At 40.5% G+C, this 18,283-nt stretch overlaps 1 protein-coding gene across 1 annotated transcript in view; it reads left to right on the forward strand.

The window, feature by feature from the left end:
* The window catches only part of CSPG4 (chondroitin sulfate proteoglycan 4), a 229,001-nt gene extending 213,969 nt beyond the window's left edge, over positions 1 to 15,032 (forward strand). The window contains exons 6-10 of the mRNA XM_073652795.1: positions 4,756 to 4,951; positions 6,618 to 6,749; positions 6,833 to 6,993; positions 7,076 to 7,259; positions 8,124 to 15,032. Of these exons, the coding sequence (XP_073508896.1) occupies positions 4,756 to 4,951; positions 6,618 to 6,749; positions 6,833 to 6,993; positions 7,076 to 7,259; positions 8,124 to 10,216 (2,766 nt within the window). The 3' untranslated portion in view covers positions 10,217 to 15,032. The remainder of the gene's footprint in view (positions 1 to 4,755; positions 4,952 to 6,617; positions 6,750 to 6,832; positions 6,994 to 7,075; positions 7,260 to 8,123) is intronic.
* The last annotated feature ends 3,251 nt before the right edge of the window (positions 15,033 to 18,283 follow it).

Genomic DNA, 18,283 nt, shown 5'->3' on the forward strand with positions numbered 1-18,283 from the left:
CCCGCATGTTTTTTTTTGGGTGTCTAACAACCGTGAAACATGCGGGGCAGGGACTCAAGCATGTCACTCGAGCACCCGTGATACATGGTGCATACCTGAGTACCCGATGCCAACTCAAGTAGCGAGCACTTGCGCTCAAGACTAATGACAACTTATTCAATATGATGACCTAATGTTATCAAATTCTGTCGTATCTCTGGGTTCAAAATGTACACTATACCCCTTGATAAAATCCTTGAGGGGTCTAGTTTCCAAAATGGAGTAAATTGTGAGGGGTTTCCACTATTTAGGCACATCAGGGGCTCCCGAAATGCGACATGGCATCCGCTCTTGATTCCAGCCAATTTTGCGTTCAAAAAGTCACACAGTGCTCCTTCCCTTCTGAACCCTGATGTGCACCCAAATAGTGTATTTTCCCCACATATGGGGTATTGGCGTACTCAGGAGAAATTGCACAACAGTTTTTAGGTTCCATTTTCTCCTCTTACCCTTGTGAAACTAAAAAATTTGAGGCTAAAAGATCATTTTTGTGGAAAAAGTTAGATTTTTTTATTTTCACGGCTTCATGTTCTAAACTTCTGTGAAGCACCTCGGGGTTAAGGGTGCTCACCACACATCTATATAAGTTCCCTGAGGGGTCTAGTTTCTAAAATGGTGTCACTTGTGTGGGTTTTCCACTGTTTAGGCACATCAGGGGCACATCCGCTCAATATTCAAGCAAATTTTACATTCAAAAAGTCAAATGGCGCTCCTTCCGAACCCTGCCGTATGCCCAAGCAGTGGTTTTCCCCCACATATGGGGTATCGGCTTACTCAGGAGAGATTGCACAACAAGTTTCATGGTGCAATTTCTCCTGTTACTCTTATAAAAATGCAAAATTGGGGGATGAAAAACATTTTTGTGGGAAAAATTTAAAAATTTTATTTTCACGGCTCCATGTTATAAACTTCTGTGAAGCACTTGGGGGTTCAAGGCGCTCACCGCATATCTAGATAAGTTCCCTGAGGGGTCTAGTTTCCAAAATGGTGTCACTTGAGGGGAGTTTCCACTGTTTAGGCACATCAGGGGCTCTCCAAACGCAGCATGGCATCTGCTAATTATTCAAGCAAATTTTACATTCAAAAAGTCAAATGGCGCTCCTTCCCTTCCGAACCATGCCGTACGCACAAACAGTGGTTTTTCCCCACATATGGGGTACCGGCTTACTCAGGAGAGATTGCACAACAAGTTGCATGGTGCAATTTCTCCTATTACCCATATGAAAATGCAAAACTGAGGGCTGAAATACATTTTTGTGGGAAAAATGTGAAAGTTTTATTTTCATGGCTCCATGTTATAAACTTCTGTGAAGCACCTGGGGGTTCAAGGTGCTCACCACACATCTAGATAAGTTCCCTGAGGGGTCTAGTTTCCAAAATTGTATCACTTATGGGGGGGTTTCCACTGGTGGGGCACATCAGGGGCTCTCTAAACGCAACATGCCGTTCACTAATTATTCAAGCTAATTTTACATTCAAAAAGTCAAATGGCGCTCCTTCCCTTCTGTGCCCTGCCGTGTGCCCAGTGTTTTTTCCCCCACATATGGGGTATCTGCATGCTCAGGGGAAATTGCACAACAAATTTTGGGGTCCATTTTTTCCTGTTACGCCTGCAAAAATAAAAAAATTGGGGTCTAAAGTAACATTTTTGTGAATAAAGTTAAATGTTCATTTTTTTCTTCCCCATTCCAAAAATTCTTGTGAAGCACGTGAAGGGTTAATAAACTTCTTGAGTGTGGTTTTCAGCACCTTGAGGGGTGCAGTTTTTACAATGGTGTCACTTTTGGGTATTTTCTGTCATAAAAGCCCCTCAAAGTCACTTCAAATGTGATGTGGTCCCTAAAAAAATGGTTTTGTAAATTTTGTTGGAAAAATGAGAAATCGCTGGTCAACTTCTAACCCTTATAGCACACTAATAAAAAAAATTTTTGGTTCCAAAATTGTGCTGATGTAAAGTAGACATGTGGGAAATGTTATTTATTAACTATTTTGTGTAACATCTCTCTGATTTAAGGGAATAAAAATTCAAATTTTGAAAATTGTGAAATTTTCAACATTTTCGCCAAATTTCCAATTTTTTCACAAATAAACGCAATTGACATCGAAGAAATTTTACCACAATCATGAAGTACAATATGTCACGAAAAAAAACAATCTCAGAATCAGGGGGATCCGTTGAAGCGTTCCGGAGTAATTACCTCATAAAGTGACAGTGGTCAGAATTGTAAAAATTGGCTTGGTCATTAACGTGCAGACCACCCTGGGAAGTCTGCACGTTAATGACGTTCATATAAGAGGGGGTGGCACAGGGGCCCACTGGAGGATTCTCCTGTTCTCCTATGGGCCAGTCCAAGCCTGCATAAGTTGCAGTCGCATGTGACCTGAATTGAAGTCAATTGCAGATGAGTCGCGTGCAACTTGCAGCCAGTGACAGAAAATCCAACACATTTGGAAACATTTGTGACTCTGTGTCCCAGGAAGGTGCAGGTCGCAATGTGCCACGATGGGAAATCAATGTGACACTGCCACTTCAGTATCCCATGGCACATGTCGCCGTGTAGCCCTTGCCTTAGCCCTTCCATCCCATGTGTCCCTGGAAGAGATATTTACAGCAGAAAGTTGCATGTATTCTCAGCAGTAATGCTATGATGAGTTTCCAGCATGATAGCACATACATCCAGATATACAGTATTTCGATGCTACACAATGGATTCACTTTATTTCTCTCACAGCACATCAGAAAATTGCATTTTGTAATCAAATATCTAAAACAAAGTCCATTAGTTTCGATAGATGGCTCACGGATTGGATGACTGATGGACAAATACATCTGTCTACTCCATCTGTCATAAACAGCGCAAATGAGAACCCAGCCTAGGGATATGTTCACACGTGTACTGACGATGTGGAAGTGATCGACTGCAGCAGCTGGTACAATACTTTTCACTGCAGCAAGCCTTACCCATCACACGTTTGCCATATTTTTCCTCATTTACTTCAATAAAAGAAACTGCAGTATTAAAAACCTTGTGAAAAAAAAACAACCCCAAGGTTCTAATGAATGATAGCCACCAATTATGGTTGATACTGCGTGTACTTACTTTGATTTTCCTATAGTTTGTGTTGTGGTCATTAGAATGGCATATCTCATCCTTGCATCATATGCAGATAATTATAATAATTATGTATTACTTGTTGCTTAGCTCATGTTTTGTATAGGTAATCTGTACGTGCCCTGGTTGTACAGTGCACTCACTATCCTGGTTACCATGTGTGCAGAGCTCTCCCTTCTGTATACAGAGCTTATTACTTTGTTTATCGCTGCAGCAGAAGACTATTGTCTCTCTCCTCCCGCCATCAATTATCCACCTGCTACAAGTCATGTGAGCCCTTTCCGAAAACTGACCTGGGAATCTAAGACCAGGGAGCAGCGGGTGATTGATACAGGTGTAGGGAGGGGCAGAAACATGTTAGTATTGTAAAGGGAAACTGTACTGTCCTCGGAAACTTCAGAAAATTAAAAACTGTTTTTCTTTGCAACATTGCATATTGTTTCATTATAAAACTAGAGAAAGAAAAAAGGGTATTTGCGATATGTGCACTGTTCAATACACTCAACGAATTCACAAAACTACCAAAAATAAATGGCAGAAATAATAAAAGGCCCATATAGAACCAAACATTTAGAAACAAGGCCGGAAGTGATGGTTGCAGAATGCGGGGGGTGATATGTCCCCTCTCCTCTCCACTGACCCTATTCTCTGGTTGTACCTTGCCGCTACTTATTTCCATGTATTGTAGGTTCACTTTGTCTACTATTATTTTTTGTTTTATTAAGTAGCATTCTGCAGACATCACTCCGATATCTGGGGATGTTAATGGGGTTGTCCGGTCCAAAGTGATAAGTCTGCAGTCATTCTGTGTGACTGCAGACTTATGAACCCCCCCAGCATGCACTGTGCGCTGCAAGGATTTGCTGGTTTCTGAGCCGGGGCTGTAGGGTATGTATTTATTATACATGCTCCCGTCCAGAGGCCAACTAGTGGCCGTGGTCTCGTTACACACACTTGTATTCAGCGAGGCCGCGCCCAGTCTGGTGACACGACCGTCTAGAGGACGTGGCCGTCCAGTGGGTGCTGCCTCGCTCCATACAAGTATATGGAGCAATGCAGCACCCACTAGTTGGGTTTTAGCCGGGAGTATGTATAACTCATACATACCTGCCGGTCTGGCTCAGAAACAGGTGAATTCCCACAGCGCACAGTGCCATTAATAAGTCTGCAGTCACACAGAGTCACTGCAGACTTTTCATTTTGGACCAGGCAACCCCTTTAACCTTACAGTATTGTATATGGAGGGAAGGATTTCGGAATTGTGCACTTATTAGGGTGTGGACTCTTGGTAATATTTGGTCTTTTCTTCTGCTCTTTTGTTTTTAAATGGTCCTTTATGTGTTTTGGAATAATATTTATAATTCTTGGCATTAGTTGTAGTAGTTTTGTGTATTCTCTGAGTGTATTTTCTAATCCTCATTTCATAAACTGCTTTTTTTCTTTTTAGTTTGGTTTTGCATGTTATTTTGGTGTGGAACTCTATATCTAGTATTAGGACTCAACATTTTGCCCATTATAGTATAAATAGACATTTTAAATGAGAAAATTTGGCATATTGATGATAATTCTACTGTACACATAACATTTCTTGTTTGCATGCTAGATACTGGAAGGTGACACTGCCATTGTCACCAGTGACACCCTGCACGCTATTGATGATGACTCTGCACCTGAAGACATTGTATATTCTTTCATCCCTCCGTCCAATGGAGATGTGATTGTGAGGGGCTTTCCTGGTAGAGTTTTAAGCTTTTCACAAAGAGATTTGGAACTGGGAATGGTACAGTTCACACATAAAGGTGAGATGCCTCAACTGTCAAAGTATATAGAAATATCTCCTCTATATCTTTTCAGTCATCAGAAATAGGCCCATGGGTGAGTGAATGATAAAGTGGTTTTCGAGGAATAGGTTATGTGCCGGTGTCTCCAGTGTTTGTTGACAGCAGAGGAGACTTATAGATGATTTTATTATTTTTACTTAGAGGGAGGCTATGGGGATAAAAAAAAATGTATTCCAGGAAAAAACCCTATAATGAGTGCAAGCTAGGGTAGACAGATGGAATTGGGGTAATAGGGCAGTAATATAATGAGAAGCAGGCCAGTGCTTGTAGCATATCCTTTCTTATGGATTTAAATGATAAGTAATAGGCTGTAAAAATGTGTGGATTAATCTGATAGTTGTGCCAATATACATGCCATTGGTGTGCCAGAACATGCCATTGTAGTACCACCCCAATCATTACAGTTCTGATAACAAATAACCTTAAGGATGTAAAATGGTCAATGAATGGATAAAGCCAATAGATATGTCATTGATTAAAGCAGGGCTGTGGAGTCGGAACCCATTTTGGTGGAGACAGAGTCGGTAGAAAATGGACCAACTCCGACTCCTAAAATTTATAATAAATTGGGTACAGTAGTTCAATGCAGTTTGTGGGGAATATTTTTTCATAAGAATTTGGGAAAGTTCTGAAATGTCCTATAAATGTCTGTCCTATTCCTGATCTAAGGGTCTAGACTTTTAGAGATGAATCTGTGCTGCAGTAAATTTATCACTTAAACATGAGCCATGTATGAGGGAGTCCGAGTCGGAGTCGTGGAGTCGGAGTTGGAGTCGATGTCATGGAAATTGAGGAGTCAGAGTCGGAGGTTTGGCTTACCGACTCTACAGCCCTGGATAAGAGGAAGACAACTGCACTGTAATACATAAGTTGATGCCACAATCAAAAACAGTAGTAATAGTTTGGTAGCATTTAGTCTGTAGATTTTGAGGGAAATTGACTAATTCTGGCACTTCATATGCCAATCTTAAATAGCAGAGCACAGGTATAAACTGAACCAAATTTATTTATAGGTGTACACCTATCGCAAGAAAATTAACCTCCAATGAACTGGCATACATTTTATTTAGAATTTTTGCCAATCTCTGTTGTAAATTATAGCAGATTTATTGGGCCAACAATTTATCAGTTTTGAAAAGAGAGGGGATCAGCACAAAGTGGTTATTCAGTTTTTCTGCTAAAATGCATGATTTTCCTACAATCACAAAAGTTGCATAAAGCCCTAGATATGTTTTTCCCTAATGTTTTAATACTCCAGTTAGGATATTTTTGTAATAATTTACCAAATTATATTTTTAATCAAATTTATTTTCTATCATTTTCACAAAACCAGATACTTTTAAAATGAAGTGGGTAGAGCAATAAACTTGATCCCTAGCAATTCTAGAGATCCATTTCTCCTGCAGCAGCTGTTGCAGAGTATAAAAGGCCATCCATGTATAATGTATGGACATGCCAGGTCAGCCAGGAAACTCTTCAAATGATGTTGAGCAATTTATAAATACCAATAAGTGGATGGAAGAAAAATAATATTTGGGAGCTATAGGTAATGGTTTTCTAGTAAAAGAAAGGTTGGAATTAACTACTAAATAACTAAATTAAAGTCTATTTTCCTTTTGTTCAGGAGAGTTGGATGGGGGATTCTTCTTCAAAGTTTCTGATGGAGAAAATGAATCAGAACAATTGTTTTTCCACATTCGAGCAACACCAATCACAATCATTATGGAATCACTACAAAACCTTATAGTTTGTCCACGTAAGAAACAAAAAATTTCTTCATACCTCAATAATAGAACCTTTATTCTTACATTTAGAATATTTCTTCTTTTTTCATGGCAGGTTCCCTTCAACAAATTACCAAGCATTATCTGAGTGCAGTAACCAATGAGCAGAAGGGATCCCAGCCTGTACTGGTGTATCATATAGAAAACCCCCCACTGATTGGTAAAATTGTACACGGAGGAAGCAGCGAGGTGTTGACCAACTTTACCCAAGAAGAGGTGAGTAGAGTATCCTGCTGCACCCGTTTGTATGTTCCTTACCGTATGTTAAGTCATGACACACAACTCATTTGCATTACAGGTAGATTTAGGTTTAGTGTTTTATCAACATCTGGAGTCACGTATCCCATTTTGGAGTGCTCAAGATTTCTTTTCATTCCATGTGCAATCTCCACGGGCAAATTCCCAGCAATTTATATTAAATGTGACAGTGACATTCCAGAGTTTTTGTCCACAGCTGCATACAAAGCTCTGGAAGAACACAGGTAAGATTCATTTATGATCCTTTCATCTACAGCATTTGTCTGGCCATGCATATTATAGTAATGTTGGCTGAGGCCTATGATTTAGGCAAGACTGAATGGCTATCTAATGGGGCCTTAGGACACTGCCCTGATGGGAGATGGGTGCAAAAAAAAAAATCAGGCAGTTGGGTTTAAGTTACCCAATTCTTTTTTTTCGATAGAGAAAACAATATTAGAGGTGCATGGTAGCTGTATACACCTTCTCCTGATTGAGAACATAAGAAACCAGGCATGCCTGGGGCAAGGAGTTGGGAGGAATGGCTGTCAGCTAACATGTATAGTCTTTATAAAATATAAATTCTCTGAACACAGAAATGCTAATTACATGTGTTCTGTGTGCATGAGTAAAGAGCAAATAATAGGATACAAGCTGAGATAGGTTAACTATTGTCTGTTCATGATAAAGCACAGGCTAGTCACTCATCAGTGTCTGCTGGTCACCCCAGTTAATCTATGCATGGCAAAGTCTTAAAATTCAACTAATCTGTGGCTACGTCCAAAGTTCAGCTCATGCCATGGGTGTAGTTCACAAGGTCTGTGTGACATGCTCCAAATAAAACATATACAGTTGCACCTACTTTACAAACTGAGCAAGTATTGTTTAACAATATGATTATTATCAATTCATGCACCCTGTCAAAATCGGAATATTTTGCAATAAGAATGTGCTTTGTGCTATAAAATTCAAGATGATGGAAATCAGATTAAACTAACCAGCACTGTTTTGTGATAATGGGGAATCTTAAACTAGAACAGTGTATTTTTAGAAAATAAGTAATGTATTGATTCAATATTAACTTAGTGTTACCTCTTGTGTCTACACAGGTCTCAGTATTCAGCAGGGTGGTTCTTCACCGATAACGCTAAACTCCCTGGATGCTTCCAACCTTCTGGCAAATTCAAGCTTCACAAAACTCACACATGATACAGTTTTCTTTGTCATCAGTTTTCCTTCACATGGTCATCTCTCTATTAATGGTATCACTCTGAACACAGAAAATCCATATTTCTTACAATCTCATCTGGAAAATGGAAGTTTGGTCTACACCAACGCCAAGTCTGAGAGCCTGGTTGACAGCTTTCAGTTTATGGCACAGTTAAGGCCAATATCTACTTCTGTTCATGAAGCCAACAATGTGATAGCCATAAAAGAATACTTTAATATAACCTTAACCAGTGCACCCATTATTCCTTCTGTTATATCTCCACCAAAGTTGAAGTTACACTTAGCAGCGGGCTCAAATATTTCACTTACTGAAGATCACTTATCAATAGATCACTCTCTTGCCTCTTCAGGTAACATACTTTATACAATACTGGATTTACCACTAGGTGTATCAATAGACACAAGTGGAAACCAGTCTACTCCAGTCCTCCAATTCACACAGGAAGACCTTACTAAATCAAACCTCATCCTCTTGGCTAACCAAACTGCAGTGTCAGGTGAAATCAGATTTAATATAACAGATGGACTGCAAACTCCTTTTCTAGGAAATCTACCCATAAAGGTTCTCCCAATCCATCAGGCTATTCTTGAAATCAAACAGATATCTGGAAAGTCCAACATTACACTAGGACATATCTCACCAACACTTGACAGAAAGGCAAATACATTTGTGTATAAGATAACAAAAAAGCCAACTTATGGCCATGTTGTTGTTGCCCAAGTACCGGTGTCACAGTTTGAATGGGACCAAGTAAATAACAATGAGGTATCCTATGAATTTACTAATTTCCTCTCCACCCAAGATGAATTTGAATTTGTTGCCATCGCCCATATGGATGAAGAATATATTGGAAAAGTGACAGTACAAGTATCTGCAGTTGTGAAGATGGGAGATAGACAAAAGTGGCCTAGAGGATGTACAATTAAACTAGGACCTGAAGTTATCGATACAAATGAACTAGGTACATATACAAAGAGCATACCACAGTTTATAGTACTTCGTCATCCAAGAAAAGGGAGGTTGGTAAGATTTCCCTATGAAGGTGGCAGAGGAGACAAGACGAGCACTAATGTCTTCACACAAGGAGAGCTAGAAAGGGGACTTATTGGTGTGGAGTTATGGGCAGATGACCAGGATGGCCCAGACATACAAAACGATCGCATTAGTCTGTTGGTCAGTGCCAGTGGTGTGCCTCCTGCCAATGTTACTGTAAGATTCAATACCATACCATACAATTCTTCTGACGTAGACAGTACTATTCTGCTCAGTGCTCCCGAGAGCTTGTCAACCACCACAAGTTCACAAACATCCAGGACCGAGGAAGGCAAACATGAGATGCATGTAACTCACATACAAATTACAAGTACAGAGCCAACCACTCTTTTAGAATCTATGAGCAATGAGCCAACAACTCAATTAGAAACGACTACAGACTCACTTTCAACAGTATCTGATAAAGTTGTCACCATAAACATGGTGCCAGCTACAAATTCACCACAAAAAACTGAGGTGTCTACAAGAATTTTTCCAGTTTTAACAAATTCTACACATCCTAACACCTTATCCCCAGACCTTTGGATGTCATCAAAATACCTAAGTGACATCACAACTCAGGATTTTATCTTAAATAGTTCATTGAGTATAAATGCATCCAGCTCACCTCATCCAGCCCTGGAGGGTACATTTCTTGGTCTTAACTCGCACATGTATAGCATTGTACTTCCAGTCTGTCTTATATTGCTCTTGATCTTACTTGGTCTTCTTCTTTTGGCTTACTTTGTACGCAAGAAAAAGATGGGAAAACATCATGTCCAGAAAGCAGCAACATCAGCAGCAAAGACTGAAAATGGAGCTTCAGAAAAGCAAACATTTCGTCCAACTGAGCCCGATAGAGGGTTCCCTCTCCATGATGTTGGAGATCATAGAAGTAATGGTGCGACTGTACAACCTGGTAGCCAGTACTGGGTATGAACACAGAATGAAAGATTCTCTGGGTTGGCACTAAACGCGGGATATTTCCTCCCAACAACACTCAGGATGGAAAGTGGGATTACAAACTTAACTACTCAGCACTTTTCTTACAAAAGCAGTGCCATGTTAACCTGCTATATTAGGCACTAAAACTGGGATTCATCCTACTGGACTCAACATTTTCTTGCAAATCTTCCCTGAACATGTAACTGGTTTTGCAGCTATTTGATATCTATACAACTGAAAATGTGCATTGTATTTTCCTGCGGGTACAAGTAAAATATGATGGAGGAACATTAGATATTTTGTAAAACAACAATAACAGATCCATCTTTGAGATACTGAGGCCTCCATACAATAAGTTAGAGGTCAATTCTAACTTAAATATACAGTGTGCATATTTATTGGCCTTCTAAATCAAGTTGCTGGGAGGAAACCTTTCAGTATCTTGAAGCTTTTATTATTCTATACAATTTTACTAATTGCCTTGTGTCCTCTATCACATTCTTCTTATTTTTGTGGCAATGTTCAGGTTTTCTTCTCTGCTGGAATCATGGGATTTACAGTACTGAGAGACTTATTGTTACAGGGCAGAGAGGACAGCCATCCATTGTTTCAGATTGTGCCGGACACAATTGTCTTCGAGATGCATCCAGTGCGTTCCCTTCCTACTGTCAGCTTCACTTTGTATCAAGGAATGCTGTTCGGTCTGAGTGGCTAAATAGATGAACAGCTGCAGGTTCCAGCAATAATTGATCAGCACCTTATTACACCTAACTCGGCATACAGCAAAGATAAGGGGAACCAATGCAGCCAAAACTATGTCCATATGTGGGTTCTCAGTTAAAGCTGCTGTATACCGGCACAATGTCGCCATGGATCTTGTCTGCTACATACGACCATAACCTAAAGCAAAAGCTTGACTTGCATTGAATCGCTTGGATTCCGCATCACTGCATCTGTAGATGCGGAATCCAAACGTTTCAATGTGCAGATGGTACCCGGGTGTGGAGGACAGGAGACTCTCCTCCTGACCCGGGTACCATAGAACCTGTAAAAAAAAGAATAAAATAAAAAATAAATATTATATTTACCTTCTGATAGCCCCCGGTCTCCTTGTCTTCCCTTGCCGGCAGATCGCGGTGGACTGAAGGACCTGCGCTGACGTCATAGTCATGTGACGGTAGGTCCTTCAGTGTAGTGCACTGCGAGCTGCCTGCAAGCGAGGACGGAGCGAAGCAAGACTCCGGAGGGCCATCGGAAGGTAAGTATAGATTTGTTTTTTTATTTTTAAACATTCTTTAAGGTCATACTATATAAATCCATGCCGTTTGCATGGATTTATATAGTGTGACCAAGTTGACAAGCACTCTCCAAGTGATGCTAAAATCGCTTGGAAAGCGCCTGACAACCCGCATGCGGAAATGCAAGTGAAGAACGCTTCACATCCGCATGTCCCTGGCAGGAAAACGAATGTACAATCCGCATGCGTTTTTTTCTGCCAGGGAGATGCAGAAACGCTCAGGAAAAATCCAGAGCATTTCTGCATCGTGGCCACATAGCCTTACATTGAAAGATTATCAGGAATGAGCATTCTTCATTGTTCACAACAATCTTTCAGTATAAACAGGCTAACGACTACCCGATGAACGAGCAAAATACTCGTACATGGGGTGAAATGTTCTATTGGGCAGCGCGAAAGATCACAGTTCTCGGTTGTGCATCGTCCAGTGTAAATGGGACTCACATTGCCGAGAGCAATGGCAGCCTATGCGCTCCAAGTGCGCATTGTCTACCATAGTGTATTAAACAACCACCAATCAGTAAATGTTTAGCCATCATCGATCGTTTAATGGAAAAGGATTCTAAGCCACTGTCATACACTTTTGGCAGCGACTAATCTCCCCTGAGAACTAAAAAAAAAATCAGGCATGTAAATATCCATCAGCCCATTGTATCCCTTTGACACCTCCCGAGAGGGTAAGCCAGGGCATCCCCAAGCACATTATTTTTATTATTTATTATGACGCCATTAATTCCATGGCGCTTTACATGTGAAAAAGGGGTGTGCGTAGCAAACAACAAGTACAATAGTTTGAACAAAAACAAGTCACCGACTGGTGCAGGAGAGAGGACCCTGCCGTGAGGGCTCACAATGGTTGTTCCTTCTGAAATCAGTGTATTTGGTGACTGTATTGTAAAAGGTTGGCCTGCTTTTAATAATAAACCCAAGATAAATTCTAAGGAGAAAGGAAACATACAGTAATTCAGATATCCAACATCATTGTGATGCATTAGAAGGGTTTTCTGGGACTTTACGGTCTCTACCGATCAGCAGAATAACAGAGCCAGGATAGACTTTCTAGAGCACCACAGTTCCTCATTTTGCTCATTACAAAAGGTATCGTCCAAATATTGGTGGCAGATCATAAGGACAGGCCATCAATAGTAAAGTTCTTAAAACACTTTTAAAGTTGAACATTTTACAGATATACAAACTAATAATGAGGCAATTACTTATCTTTATAAATCAAAATTGGAGGTACATTTTAACAAACCCTTAAAAGCATCTTGTAAGTACAAGAAGTGGATTGACGGTCAGAAAGTTAGCACGCTACTATTCTTACTCAGGGTCTGTTAAGCCCCCGTCTCACATAGCGAGATCGCTAGAGAGATCGCTGCTGTGTCACGGTTTTGGTGACGCAACAGCGACCTCACCAGCGATGTCGCTATGTGTGACACTTTGCAGCGATCAGGCCCCTGCTGTGAGGTCGCTGATCGCTGCAAAGTGTCCTGGACCATTTTTTGGTCGTTGCCCTCCCGCTGGTCAGCACACATCGCTGTGTGTGAACAGCGGAAGCAGCGATCAGGCTGGTAACCATGATAAACATCGGGTTACTAGGGGCACACGCGCACCTCGTAACCCGTTGTTTATCATGGTTACGAGCCTGCTAAAGTGAGCAGTAACCTCCCGCTCACCGTAGCAGAGTGGTAACCATGATAAACAACGGGTTACTAGGTGCGCGTGTGCCCCTAGTAACCCAATGTTTATCATGGTTACCAGCCTGCTCCTGCTTCAGCAGGCTGGTAACCAGGAGCAGGACATCGTGGAAAGATTCTTTCCACGATGTCGCTGCTCCCCTGATCGTTGGTGAGCCTGCCTGTTTGACAGCTCACCAGCGACCACATAGCGACGCAGCAACGATCCCTGACAGGTCGTATTGTTGTCGGGATTGTTGCAGCGTCGCTAAGTGTGACGGGGCCTTTAGTGGCTGAATATTGTTCCCATCCAGAGTCCTGTAAACATGAGAAAACTGATATCACAGATAACAAAAGGTGCTTAGAAACTAGTGTGTGAGATTACTGATCACAACTAAAGGCCATCACACACAGAGGAAAGTCAGTCTAAACAACTCATTTTGACCATAATGAGGATCATCGGTTGCCTCATTGAAGCAAACAATTCTTTCTCTTGACCGATGGCCTACTGATGATCACCTGTCATTCTTCAAAAGACCAATTGGACAGGTTGGATTTTTTAGGCTGACCATAAGCACTGGCTGTATCATTAGCCGAAAAAATCCAATACGTCTGATGAAGTCCGGGATGCTTTTTTTTTACATGTTTGCGACTGTTCTCCACCTCACGAATGACAGTTTTTCGGCCCACATATTAGCTAATGTATGGGGGCCTTACTACATCTCGGCAATCTTGATGTGTATATTAAGGATAAAGGTCAACACCCCCATATAAACAGTGACTAGACAAGATTGGTCATTTTAGGACTGTATCGATCTCTGTATTACATGAGGTGGGCATCGCTGCCAAACATCTACTTTACCCAAGAATGCAAAATCAATTACTTATATTTATCTATCAGCAATGTATGTAATGTATATGGCCCTCATAATTAGCTATATCCATAATTTCACATCCACAACCAGTGGATATTCTATATACAGGCTTGCCATGATGTTCTAAGAGAGTATACAATTAATAGTGACAAACTAACTACCTCAATATAGTATATGAATAACCAAAAAGCTTAAAAAGGAGGGAATAAAGGTTTATAGCTCTGAAAACCAAAGATAAATGTTGCAGCTTAGATAGTGATTTTTACCCCAGATATTTAACCATGAGGAAACACTGTATTCAGCAGATGCGCCTGACTGAGATATGTCTGTCCTCTTTGTGACGACATAAAGTAGGTGTAACAAGACTACTTCCAAAATTACAGTCTCTCCTCAGAAAGTCAAAAACAACACGTATAAAAGAAAATGTATATATAGGTGAAGCGGCCTCATTTATCAAGACTGAGAGTTGATAAAGGAGGCCCAAATTATAGATAAGAACTAGTGCAGACAAGTGTTAATGTCAAAGTAGCCAGGTTATAGCTTTAAACTTCCCATTGTGCGTTGGAAGATAAAAGAACGGACTGCCGCTGTCTGCACTAGTACCGATACATCAGGCAATAAGTAGGTCTACGGCGTTCACCCCATCATGCTAATTTATTTTCCATCACGTAGTTTCAGGGCCTACCATTTAGCAGTAAACATGTTTCTACACAGGCTGCCAGTACTTCATGATGACTACGCATCTCTCATCTCATGTCCTGTCATTATCTGCTATTTGTATGTATTGTAAACACATATCATAGTACTGTCTCATCAGCTTACTTTCCGCCATTTCATTAAAAAAAGAAAAAATATCTGTGATGTCATCGATACGCTATATTTGTCAAATGTACTGAAATATAATGTACACATAATGTACCAATAAAATGGAATACGAACAAGAAAATATGTCTTTAAATTACAGGTCACGGATCCGTGCGTTCTAAATTATACACGCAGCGGTCTACGGTAGCACACGGAGAGCCTGTCTGTAATACAGGACTGTAGCGACTGCATGTGCCTCACACAGGGTGGCGGCATAGGGAGCAGTGTGGCCTGTGTGACCCCATAGGTGCTGTAGTATGCTCGTATGCAGGAGTCTTAATTCAACAATCAGCCTGTGGAAGGGCATAAATATGAATTACCAGTGGTCTCCAAATTTATGTGGAAGCAGACAGCGCCGGCTTTCCTTCCTGGGGGCATGCAACAGAGTGGCTACATTCATCACTCATTATACTGAGCAATGGCTGTAAACATATTCTGGCACTTTGATTGACAGCTCTCTCTGCACAGATGTGCTGCAGACCAAGGTGTCAAAGTGCCGGTGCCGCCACTTAAAGTATAGTGAGTGATGACTAATCTGTGCACGCCCCATGACTAAAGGACAGTGACTGCTGGAAGAAAATAAGTTCATTTTGCACAGTGGCCCAGTGAGTCGCAAGATAACCTTGCAGTGCTGGGTTTCTGGGTTCAAATCCCACCAAGGACAACATCTGCAAGGATGTTCTCCCCGTGTGTTTTCGTGAGTTTCCTCCCACACTCCAAAGACATAGGGATAGGGAACATCGAGTGTGGGCAGTGATGATGATGTCTGTAAAGCGCTTCAGAATATGATGGCGCTATATAAGCAATGAAAAATAAATAATAAATGTTCTCCTGATAGCCGCACTTTCATTAAGGTGGCCAGGAAGCATTGTAACATTATTTACCTGCAGATTAACCCTATATCTGCAGGTAAATAGCTTTTTTTCCCCCTGAGGTGACAGGTTCCCTTTAAAGGAAAAAGTCATGTTGTTTCTCTTAAGTAAGTCATTATGCAACATATCCAAGAAAATAGCTGTAGTTAAAGTATTATTCCCATCAGTTTCGTCAGGAGCGCACTGATACCCAGCCTCCTGCTTGACTAACAGTTTGGATCATCGCCATCATTTATTTTAACCACAAGACTGAACTGCGAGCTCCCGATGCTGCTAAATGAAGGATCTTTACCTTTGCAGCTTTGAAGGAGTGCAGGGGCACTGAAGCTGGCTGGGGACGGGCGCCAACACTGCACTCCAGCGTTCTGTACTACTTCAGAGCGATGCTATATCGGAAAGAGCGTGTAAACATTGCGCATTTTGGCTACCACCGATTGATTGCAGCGGTGGCTTGTAAACTATGAAATGAGCTGAAAAACAAAAAATAAAATTGTATATAGGAGAACGCTGCATAATTTTAATGGAAAGAAATTGGAAAGTTGCTTGCTTTTACAGGCACTTCTCAATTATACCAATTCTTTTAAGATGGGAACAACCCTCCAAGGCTTAGTCACAAGGATGAATAGTGCTGCAGCTTTCTTTTATACCGCACTTTGTATAATTTTGTTTGCATTCAGAAGATCTTTGCTTGCAGACATGGAATGGAAAGAAACCTTCATTTTCTCTCCATCCTTATATTTTTTCAGGTTAACATTAGCTCCTTATAGTCAATCCTTTCCAATGTAAAGTTAGTGCATATTTAATAATCTATATTTTAGAATGGTAATCTCCAGAAAATGCTCTGCACAGTAAAAGTTGGAAGCTCCTAATGTCATATTATAGCAGTTTTTGGTGTATATTTCTAAAAATAATTGTCAGCTAACAGTAAGATAAAAATAGGGGGGGAAAAAAGTGTCAGTTTTTACGGATAAAAAAAAAATTATGAAAAACTGGGACTGTGATGAGCCCTTCGTGAAATTATTTTCAAGGGCTAGAAGATTAAATATGACTGTATGCTGGCATCTGCTTCACAAAGGCATATGTACATAATACCATTAGTATACAATTATATTAGAGTCAGTTGTGGACATTACACATTCTGAGGATCTGCATATTATATATTGTGTATATACTGTATATCAGCTCTTTCTTGCCACGGTCATCCGACCTAGTGAAATATAAGGCAGCTGTCTAAAGTGAAATACACCTGCTCATGAATTTTTAAGGACTGAAGAAATAGTCATGCATGACGAGTGGGCAGACTGGCACAGAAAGTGTTAGTGATACACTGTTTTATGAGTGGCCTCACCTATGGAGCCATCAAAAATTCTTCCACCTGACCCCTTAGAAGCTCGCCACTTTTTAAAAGAACAACTATTTTTAGCAATAATCTGAAAACTATTCTCCAGCACTGAAAAGATGCAACTTTTTTCCTCTCTGGCATCTTTTTTACCACCAGTCTATAACAGTGAATTATAAATCTCGACTCCATGATGAAGAGTCACTGACCGACTGCGGCATCTGAAGCCAACCAATGACTCAAAGCAAACTTGTGCTGCTCCTTCTCATAGATCCACACACAAACATCATCGGAGTATGTAAAGTACATGTAAATGTTAGTTTCCCTTTATTATTTACATTAGGCAATTGCATAACTAATAATTCCCCCAACTAATAATGCTGCTGTCTTCTTCCAGTGTAAACCTGATGCGGAGTGCATTCTGCTCACATCTGCAGAGCAATGGTGAAGAGATTGAGATTTTTCCACAGCTTTATAAGCGGGGTATTCCTTTCTTCAAAATTTAAAAGGAGTTTTTTTGGCATTAGGAAATTGATAAACCATATCCCGAAATATGAAGCTGAGCTGCATTATCCAGGAACGGTCACTACATAGTAAATGGAGCTGTGCTCGGTTCACTGTCTACATATAATGATATGGTTTGTGGGGGGTCTGAACATCAGATCTCCATCAATCTGATATTGATGATCTATCCTATCCCCTTGGTACATACACATCAATGATCATGTCCAGATATTGAATGAGGGAAGTGGGTTGCTCCAGTGTCGTTGACTGCATAGCAATGTGGAAGTTGGAGTAAAATGGGGGGTCTGAAGCTGCTGCAGATTGACAATAAAGTACCTTACCAACCAGGGTCTACAAAAAAACTTTTTCTTCAGGTGCCAAGGTTTTTTGAATGGATTTTGGGTATTTTGAGGGTGCGGAATTCAAAAATCCCATTACTTTTGGCTGAATTGGTTTTAGTTTTTGAGATAATTCATCAATGAAAATAATGCATTCCCCAAATGTGACTTGTGTGTGATAACAAATGCAATAACTTCTGGTCTGTCTTTTGACTCTTTAACAGTGTCTTAAGTAATAAAATATCCCATAGAATTATTTTGTATTTCAATAGCTTACAATGCAACTTTTTGAAGCC

Source organism: Phyllobates terribilis, unplaced genomic scaffold, assembly GCF_046119375.1.
Source record: "Phyllobates terribilis strain yellow unplaced genomic scaffold, ASM4611937v1 Scaffold_11__3_contigs__length_659146591, whole genome shotgun sequence".
NCBI classification, from domain to species: Eukaryota; Metazoa; Chordata; class Amphibia; order Anura; family Dendrobatidae; genus Phyllobates; species Phyllobates terribilis.